The sequence below is a fragment of the Lepisosteus platostomus genome, chromosome 16, assembly GCF_059453375.1.
Source record: "Lepisosteus platostomus isolate fLepPlt1 chromosome 16, fLepPlt1.hap1, whole genome shotgun sequence".
Lineage (NCBI taxonomy): Eukaryota > Metazoa > Chordata > Actinopteri > Semionotiformes > Lepisosteidae > Lepisosteus > Lepisosteus platostomus.
Window position 1 is genome coordinate 27448723 of NC_142626.1, and position 10635 is coordinate 27459357.

General features: G+C 37.4%; 1 protein-coding gene across 1 annotated transcript; it reads right to left on the minus strand.

Annotated features, from left to right (window-relative positions):
* Positions 1 to 1686: 1686 nt before the first annotated feature.
* Positions 1687 to 3889, minus strand: LOC148647131 (endonuclease domain-containing 1 protein-like). The gene is made up of 2 exons (XM_088609038.1): positions 3485 to 3889; positions 1687 to 2850 (listed from the first exon to the last, which is right to left on the minus strand). The coding sequence occupies exons 1-2, from the start codon at positions 3836 to 3838 to the stop codon at positions 2251 to 2253; spliced, it is 954 nt and encodes a 317-aa protein (XP_088465164.1). The 5' UTR covers positions 3839 to 3889; the 3' UTR covers positions 1687 to 2250.
* Positions 3890 to 10635: the final 6746 nt, after the last annotated feature.

Sequence of the window (10635 nt, forward strand, 5' to 3'; positions counted from 1 at the left end):
CCCATCCACCACCACCAATGTGCAATACGCACCTGGACAATGTAACGGCAGCCATAGTGCGCCAATGCGCCAATTTTATAGATGGGGATTATTAGGAGGCCATGATTGGTAAAGGCCAGGGGGAAATTTGGCCAGGGGTGACACTCCTACTGTTTGAGAAAAAACCCTGAGGTTTTTAATGACAACACAGTGTCAGAACATCGGTTTTATGTCTCATCAGGAAGACGGTGCCTTTTTTACAGTATAGTGTCCCCGTCAATATACTGCGGCAAAAACACTCAGTGTCCCTGTGTGGGCACCGAGCAACAACCTTTCGGCTAACAGCCGGACAAGAATTCATAAAGGCTCACAGTCATGTCATTTACAAATGTTTGGTGTCACATAAAAATAATATTGTAGTATAGAAATAACAGGAAATGTATACAGTACATTGTGAAGTACAAAATGATGTACCTTCTCTATATAAATATAGTACGTACTGTATATAGTAAATATACAGTATATGTAAAGATCATATCTTCTGAATGATCATTTCTAAATGGATGATACTCAGATCTACCTCCATCGTAAACCTGACTTTAAAGAGACTGATTCTGCACTCTCTAATTGTGTCTGTTACAGAAAAAACCTGGATGACTCAATTTTGTTTCATTTAAACTGTGACAAGACTGAAGTAATGCTTCTCAGCACCCCCTACTATGTAAACCAAGGTAACTGTGTAAAGCCAATGCAGTAACCTAATCATTGAGTGGAACTAGTACCAGATGCATATGCAGTAGATGTAGCTAAATATAAAAAGTACACAACAATATTCCACCTTCTTCATACATGTTAATATTTTATACATCAAAGTCTTTAACTTGGTAATTTATGGAGGGTATTTTGGAAAAGTTGTAACGTACTTGTTCTAACATTATAACGTTTATATACTGTACCTCATAAAAGCTAAAATGTGTTATCTTTTTCTAACAATATGTGGTAAGAACACTACTTCTTGTTAAAAAAGTTGGACATTCGTTTTATTAAAAAAAAACTTTTATTGTCCTTATAGAAGTAATGGACAATGAAACACTCTTGGACTGTAATGTAGAGTGCTGCACCCAGGCGGTTCAAAGCCTGATCAGAGCATTACTTTTGATTTGTTTCTTACATAGCTTAATATATAAAAATAGTTATATTATGTGCTAGAATATTGATATAGCTTGTGGTGTACACAATGTGCCTCTTTCAGGTTTACAACAGCACTGAAGAAAATCTATATTTTGTCTTAATCCAGATTTCATCATCCAGTAATCAACAAACAATTTAACTTTACTGTTACTGTGCAGGGTGATTCCAGCAAGACTGGACTTGGGTTATACCTTATGCAAGAAGGTCCACCAGTTGTGTGAGCTTCCACAGCACTGACTGAAATGAAACCAGCACAAACTCAACTTTTCAAGCCATAAACATCGAATAAGCACATGAGAATGATTAGTTTCTGCAGCACGGTGTCCTTGGTTTGGTTTGAGTGATGCCACACCCAGAAAAAAGAACACTCTACAATACATCGTGGGAAGAAAAGCAAAGTAGACTTACCTTTAAAGGTACAGACTAGTACAGAGGTTGCACAAAAGAATATGGTAGGAGTTATCGTTTGTGCTGTTTGTGTGTGGGGGGAATTCATGCAGATAAGCAGTCAACATATTTCAGTGTGGATTTTATTGATATTTCCTGCAAACTTATACATTTGCGGTTAAAGACTGAAGGAAGGGTCTGAATACATTTGCAAAGCACTGTATGTGAGCACATTATGCATGGAAATAGCACTATACAACACGTGCTTATCTTTTTTACACACATAGTGAAATAAATCTGAAATATATGTACTTGATGGACAAAAAATACTGTTACAGATTAAACAAGTCTTTACGTTTCATTTGATAAGCCAAAGCGAAGGAACTTAAAATAAAAAAAAAAAACAGAAATGCACACTTATTGTATTAGTTTGAGTAGGGAGCTACATCAGCATGTGTAGGCTGCAAAGGAACAAGTAACTGTTGACATAACATTTCAGCTGTGGAGCCTTCTTCAGGTGAGGCTCAACAGCCAACATGTGCTTCTTTTCTTTTCCTTTCAGCACGGAATTAACCTTTATTTGTCACTAATTGTATTGTCTTACAGAAAATGTTTATTCAACCAATTAATTGTAAATTTTAATTTTAATATTCTTCTTTGTCACATAAATTTAAAAATGATCATTTTGACTAATTATCTAGTTGATGAAATATGGTGTGGAGCACAGTTTTGAAATATATCAAACTTTTGTGCATGTAAAAGACCCCTCAATTGCACTTGAAGGTCTGACAGACCTTTTTCATCCACATATCCATAATCTGTATTTTCAGCTATAGCCCCCCCTGCCCTCAGAGGAACTTCATTGTTATCGGTGCAGCAGTAGGCATTCCAGAAGTGGCTTGGGATGTTAACACGATTCACCGTAGTGTTTTGACCAGGGACCACACCAGTCACCACATACATATGTGAGCAGCCAGCTGTCAGATTATCCCTCAGTCTCTGTTCATACTTGTTCCAGTGTTGGGTATTCAGGGTTTTGCTCATGGGAGCCACATTGGTCAGAGTGAAGGTGGCCAAGGACTCAACTTTCTCACTGTGATGACCAGCAGGGTTCAGATGGCCTCGGTCCCAGTTTTGGAAATCCTTATCAACAGCCTGGCTCCACTTCAGCTTGTACATTTGCCTGTATTGCTCTATACTTTCGTTGCATGACTGTTGCTTGTTGTAATTAGCAATCTGTCTTTTGGTATCAATCTCTCTCATCTGAGTTTGTGAAAGACTTCTGTGCACCAGCTGAAATGCAGAACATGCCTTATTTTGGACAATTGGTTTGAATAATGCTTATCCATTTTCAAGAGAAATGCTTTCATTTGTAAATATAAAACTATCTGGAGGAATAGTGAAAAACTACTTCATTCATTGCATACAGACTACATTAATGGGAGATGAATCTATACAATTCTCAGACATGCTTTCTCTCAGTTTTTCTAATATAACATTCTGATCAAAGACTTCATGCATGTAACATCACATAAAAACCAAGTTAAGCAATCATGAGAAATATTGGGCAGTGTAGCTGTGCAGACCACACTTTATTACTGTATTACTGTAGGTATATTATCTACATTCCAAATGTGCCTAAACAATGACACAGGACTAACAGTCCTACTGTATTATTTATACTATGTCTTGAAAGCCCAAGTGAATCAAGGTGAAACATAGTACATTCGTATAGTTATTTCATTAGAAATATCCAATCTGTACTCAACAGAAGGGAAACGTAGAAGGTACATAGATTATTAAAAAGTTCACCATTTAATTATGAAAGTCTCTAATACATTATCCATACAAACTGGTATTTATGTTTTTTTAAACATTCACATGTCAAAGGTCAATTCTAAAACAGTTTAACTAGCAGCGCACCTACCTGTGGCTCAACATTGAAATAGCCCTGTCGCCCCCCTGTTCCATTACGGAGATCCATCTCATAGGCAGAATACAGTGGGATGCGCCTGCCTCTGTCATACAGAGAGGCAAAATGGTATTGATTCCCAGTTCTCTGACAGACAAATGCAGGAGACTGTTGCCCATAAGCTGAGAGGCATGTTTGAAATGTTTCAGGATGGTCGTCTTGAGGAACAGGAAGAGCCACCTCATCCAGGCCTATCACAGGTGTGTTTCTAAAGAAAAATATGTTACACTGATTGAAATCATTAAAAACCTCTCCATTGACTGTGCACAGTGCAGCCAGTGCCAGACACAGTACAGAGATAGACTGCATGTTGCAGGCAAGGGAGAGCAACAGCTTATGGGCTCCAGACACACAGGTTCCTTCCTGTTCTATAGAGGCCAGGCATTTCCACTGAATAAATCTGAATAAATACATAATTAACAGTGTGATGTCACTATTGGTGAGTAAAGGAAATATGATGAGGAACAAGTAAAGGTTTATTCCATGCTGAAGAGAGAAGTGCTGCTGCAGCCATCTACTTGAAATATGACGAATGTTTGAATTTGCCAGAAATTTCATTATAAGCTATTTCTTCTAAAAAATATTAGGAAACAAGTGGTTATCTGTAGGTTTTATTAAATTAAAAATATCTTCATGAACTTTAAAAGCATCTGCACAAGAGTGCTATGCGTTACCTTTGTTATGTTGTGTAAAAATCCTTAAATAAATTGCACTGTGCCCGAAATCTTATTCAATTTTAATAAGATTTTTGAAGGAAAGGGATTAAAGTACTGAAAGCCTGATTTGTAAAATATGAAACCCAGTGGGGCTGCTTTCTTCATATTGGAGTAGAGCAATTGTGTGACGATGGCTGAACCTCTCAAAAACTGAGATGATCTTCTACATTGGCTTGTGATTTTACCGTAACACAGGGCTCTGTCTATTCGTACCTCACCAAAAAAGGTTTTAGTTTATGCAGTCAAAAATACCTCCATTTCTCTTGTGCAGGTTCTCCCTAAAAATGACCTGTAACTGCACTGAGTGTTGTAGAGACTTTTGTGAAAGTTTTTGTGGCTAGACACTAATCTCTCTAGTTACCCTTGTGTCCCCTAATTACGTTAATATAGTTATCATTACCAAAGAGTTTCTACTCTTTTTCATTAGTACAGTAGTTTGATTGTGGAGTGTAAATACACTATATGACTGGAATTCGTACAGTATGCCACATACATTGTAGATTTCATCACAACTTCTGCACTTATTTACTCTTCAGTTCATTCTTTATTTATTTACTGCTCTTAAAGCTCAACCAGGGCTACACTGCTGCTGGACTATGATGCAGCTTCAGACAATACCATTGACAATACAGTACAAAAAAAAATATTGTTAGAGCTTTCAACTTGTGATCCAGTACCACTATCATGAGAAAGTATTTCAATGATGTGGCGATATTTACTGTTTTAGGAGTAGGAGTAGGAGTAGGAGTAGGAGTATTGTAGGAGTTTGGGGAATTTACTGCAACAATTTATTAATTGTAACAGTCAATTAAATGGTGGTAATTTTTGGCTATTAGGAATCAATTGTCAGAATAATCAGTAATACACACACGGGTTCAAATACACTAAATACATTTATTAATACATTAGATTGTGCATATAAAAACATATAACAGTCTGCCTGGATACACATGGCATATCTTATTGTGAGGGTTACCAAGATAAAGAATATATCACAAAACATGAAGAGATACAAAACAAGGAATATGCATTTAGTATACCATTCGGCTATACTATGCCCTTAATCAGTCTCATTAATATCGATTCTTCATTAGATACTCATAAGGGAATACATTACTTATACGAATTAAATTGATATCAACCTGTGTTGAGATAACAATTGAATTCTTGAGATCATAATGTGGAATATTGGATTTATACTTATCTAGTACGGATTTGAACTGTATCTCCTGACAAGGACAACAATGGAACAGCTGACAGGCTCTGTCGATGTGTATTCAATCCGTGATCCTCTGGCCCAGGGCCAACCAGTCCTGGTGCAGCTCCAAGTTGTAGGGAGAAGGACGGAGAGAGTTCTGATGGCTTTGTGCCGGCAGCTGTTAGTCTCCGGAGACCTGCTAGTTAGCATTGCGCCGAACCAGGAATCTGTGCACAGAGGTGACACAGTCCAAGCAATCACGCTATGGGGTGAAGGAACTTGGTTTGCTTCTGGCGTAGTGGCTACCTCTGAAGAACAGTATTCAGATGTCGACAAAAGTCCAACCGTATTGCTCCATTGATCAGGAGGACATCCAGAGTGATTTTTATCAGTTCACCAAGTCTTGTTGCAGGCTTGACCTTGGGCAGAATTCTGTCTTTACTTACGGGATCTCTCTGGCATGGCACTAAGTCCACCACTCAGACACAGCATGCATAGGGTTATAGGATCCCATTTATTTTGTGGCATCCAGAGTGCAGAGAGATATTTAAATGAAGTTTGCATTGTATTTAGTTAGAATGCAGCATATCTCTTATGTGGTCTCTGTAGGCATTAAGAGTTTAATGATTTGTAGCAGTCTGGGGTTTTCTGGGTAACCAGAATGTTAGGCCTCTGAAACGCCTTGTTTGTAAATACTCTACAGATCCAGCCATTCAAAACATGCAGGGTATGCTGAGGTACAAAGCGGTGGGCGTGTCGCATCACAATGCGTCATATTGCATCATACCGCGTTTTAAAGCATGCAAAGTAGATTATGTTAATAGTATCCGGAAGCACCTTGTAAAACCGCCAGGTGGAGCTAATAAAGCTTAACCTCTCATGTACAGCATTTGAGCTGTCACCAGAAAACACCTGGTTTCAAATCCCAATCACCGCTGAAGGACAATCTTCAATTAAAAATTTAATTTGTATACTCTTTAGACTTTTTACATTTAAACTGTGTATTACAGCATGTTAATCATTATACATTAAAAAGTTAGTATATTTTATGAAAGCAAGATTGCTCAGCTGGACAAAAGTACACAACCTACCACCTTTATCATAAATATTTTAATTATGCAGAAACATTTTATGCATCCAAGTCTTTACCGAAGATATTACTAATAGTATTAATAATGAACGACCTTGGACAAGCTGTAAACTAAAAGTATTACCCTGGTCCACAATCTTTGTAACGGTCTTTGTAAACGAAAATACTATTTTTTCATTGACAAAAAGGAACACCACAGCATTCCGATCACGTATTCGTTTCCAATCATACAAAGTCTCCGATTCACCATGCCTTTCACATGCCCATAAACGATATTAATTTAGGAACATAAACATATTATGTAAACTGTACTGTATATGGCTTGTCTTGGTAGTTTAAAGAAAAAATACACATCAGTATTCCATTTCTCCCTAAACATTTTAAGCATCAAAGTCTTACATGTGGTTATTTCTGAAACATTTTTACGTGCTCCTTCTGAACATATTACTGTACGTTTATATACTTTGTGGAAAGTAATCGTTTTAACCTTTTCTGCGAATATGCTCGTTATCGGAGTAAACAAAAGCATACAGTACTTTTATAATTTGATTAATAGGAAATATAATATGGAATCGCGTATCTAAAGAAATTAATAACGATATAATTATATTCATGTACTGTAGCACAAACAGTAGTAGAAGACTTTTTATTGATGTGTATGGCTGTTTAACAGTTGTTCACATGACTGTGTCTGTGGTGTGATGGCTTAAGCTTGTGTCTTATCAGCTTGAGGTCTGGTGTTCAAATCCTGCTTTTGCCATGAGTTTTCCTTTAACAAATAAACATTTCTTTGAAAAACTAAAATAGCAAATATTATGGGCACTATATTGACATTTTTTATATTTCTAAATATCACAAAATGTTTGTACAGTATGTACATAGCGGTACGGGTTTGTACCGCAAAGTTTGAATGGCTGCATCTGTACATAAAGTAACTTGTGTGTTGTATGCTTTGTTGTGCGTGGTGTAGTTTGTGATCATTAATAAACATTGGTTTAAGTATGTGTGCCTGGATTATTACTCCTCTCAACAAAGCTGTGCCAGAGAACAAATACATGTGCCTCTAATTATACCAGCGGCTCACATATATTCTGCACTGCACTTATAAATTGGGGGATATGATAAATTGTTGTACTTATTGACTAAACCGCTCTGTAAATTCCTGATTTTCACCAGTTTCGTAAGCCCCATTTGTAACAATCTCATTAATGGCTTATTTCTATTTTCAGCTAACAAAATTTCCTTTTGGTTATTTGATTCCATATTAATATTATGTATTAATTAGATAATTAAAAAAAGGATTACAACAGATTAAATGAAACTAATGTTTTCACTGATATCTAAGGCACAACAAGTATCACTTATCAATCTTGTTTGGCCAGTGAAGATTCTTTGAGCAGTGTATAACGAAATAGTCATCTTGCCACAGAAATGAGTGTGGATGATCTGAGTGACTGCATCAGTATATATCACTGTTGGTCTTTTCTCAATCACATTGTCAAGCTAAAACTCATCAAGACTCCAGGGAGGAAGTCTAACAACCAAATTAGCTGTCACCCTAATGAAAAGGACACATCTACAGATGCATGAAAGCAAGACAGAATTTTGTCTTGACTCACATGTTTATAGGTTGTTAGACTTCTTCTAGACTTTAGGTTGTTAGATTCTTAGTGGAACTAATCCTCAGGCCCGTTAAGCAATATTTTCTTTTTCAACCTGTTTTATTTTCCAATTTGGCCACTCTGACACAGTCTACCAGTCTTTATCTTTCCACTGCCTGGATCCTGGCCATAGGTCCTACAGTCTGCAGTGAGTTCAGGTGACCTGCGCCCCTAGGCTCAAGATGGCAATCCTTGATGGCAAACCCAGGATACCTAGATTACTCCGATTTAAAGCACACCCTTTGATCTGTAGCTCATAGGATGAAGAAAACTACAGTCTGCAATCTGCCAAATTTGTGTACTGTAGACTCACAAGACTCACAAGAAGCAACTACTGGATATCAGATCCTAGAAAACCCTGTACTTACAGTACAACACATGTAAACATACGTTTGTAAAGTACTGAATGGAAATTTGTTGTGCTGGATGCTGTAACATCAAAGTATGGAAGATTGATCATAGTGTTATCTTCATACTAGAAGTGTGCATAAGAGTCTCAAGAGCTTTTTGAAGCTTCTCTACATAATGGCACTTCCATCACAATATCAGCCTTGGTGTTTGTACAGGGTACAGTACATCTATTACCATGGATTCGTTGAATTCATTTATATTAGTGAATTTGTAAATGAAAGCCCTCTGGTGCATTTTCAGGTCAGCATGGTATGATCCTGTCTCTGCTGTGTTGTGGGGACAGATTTTCCTGTCTACTAAACACCTGCATGAGGTGAGGTGGCTGCTGTCTTCTGGTTACCATCAGTACCTCAGGTCTGCAATTTGCTGAGCTGCCACTAATAAGGGTTACCAGACACTTCTGCAGTTCGTAATGGTTATTATAACACAGAATCAAAATAATTCAAAGATGAACATACAGTGAAAAGCATGAGCATTGGAACAGTGAAATGAAATCTGACATTTTGCTGTACATTAATGAAATTTGCATTTCAGATTAAAGGATTACATTAGGCACAAATATAGAATTCCAGCATTTATTTTTGTGTAGTATTTTGCATACATGCTTAGTCATGTTAGAACAATATAACTTCTCTGAAAACCCTTAGGATGATATTCGGTTTTGGCTTAACATTCGACCCACATGTGCAGTATATTGTCAAAACATCTTTTTTTACCTCAGAAATATTGCTAGACTACGTCCTATGTTATCAGTAACTGTGGCTGAAAAGTTGATCAACACATTTGTGTTCTCTCAAATTGACTACTGCAATGCTCTACTCGCTGGGGTATCAAAATCTATTTTGAACAAACTGCAGTACGTCCAAAATTCGGCAGACAGAATCCTGACCAGGTCTAATGCAATTGATCACATCACTCCTATCCTGGAGTCCTTGCACTGGCTTCTGGTCAAATTCCGTGTGGACTTTAAAATCCTCATGCTCACCTATAAGGCTCTGCATGGCTTGGCACCTCAGTACCTGTCTGAACTATTATCACCCTACTCCCCACCTTGCAACCTTCGCTCTTCTAATTATGGTCTCCTAACTGTCCCCCAAGCTTGTCTACATTGTATTGGTGACAGGGCCTTCTCCTGTTATGCCCCCAAGCTCTTGAACTCTCTTCCCAAGGATATCAGAGAGTCACCTTCTCTAAACTCCTTCAAATCCAGACTGAAAACTTTCTTCCTTAGAAAAGCCTGTACTTAACTGGTTCCATTCTTTACCCCTCTGCTTCTACTTTTCTTAGTATCACTATCCACGGTTTCCTCTGTGTATTGTCATTGTGTTTTATCTTGTGTGTTCTTTTTATTTATTGTTGTTGTCATTCTGTAAAGCGCTTTGAGAAGGCACCTTTAAAGGCACTATATAAAATAAAGTTTATTATTATTTATTATCACAAAATCAACAATATGGGATTTATTGATAAAAGAACGATTAGAGGACTAAGCGATCGGCAAAGACCAGGTCATCCAAAAACAGACATAAATAGCATTACATTTGTTAACAAATTCCCTAATATAACAGCCAAAGACAATGTAGACAATCCCCTGAGTGCAGTGGAGAAAGAATCTCAATTCACTAAGTCCAAAAGACAGAATCACAAGGGCCACAATGCAAGATGTAAACATAGATGTAAAGTTCTGAGGGGTAATGGGCTGTGCTGGATGCTGTACCAATTAAGGTGTGGAAGATTGATCACAGTGTTGTTTTCATTGTGGAAACATGCATAAGACAGTATTTTTTGAAGCTTCTCCACATAATGACATTTCCATCACAATATCAGTGGTGGTATCTGTACATCTATTGATTTATATTAGTGTGCAGGAGACAGAATCACAAGGGCTACAGTGGAAGATGCAAACTTCTCATCAGCATTGAAAGAGAAAGGCCCTGTTAGAATTCCCAAAGAAGTAAAAAGATTCGTCACAACAGCTCTGGAACAAAATTTCATGGAAGGACAAGACAAAAATAAAACCTTTATCAGAGTGA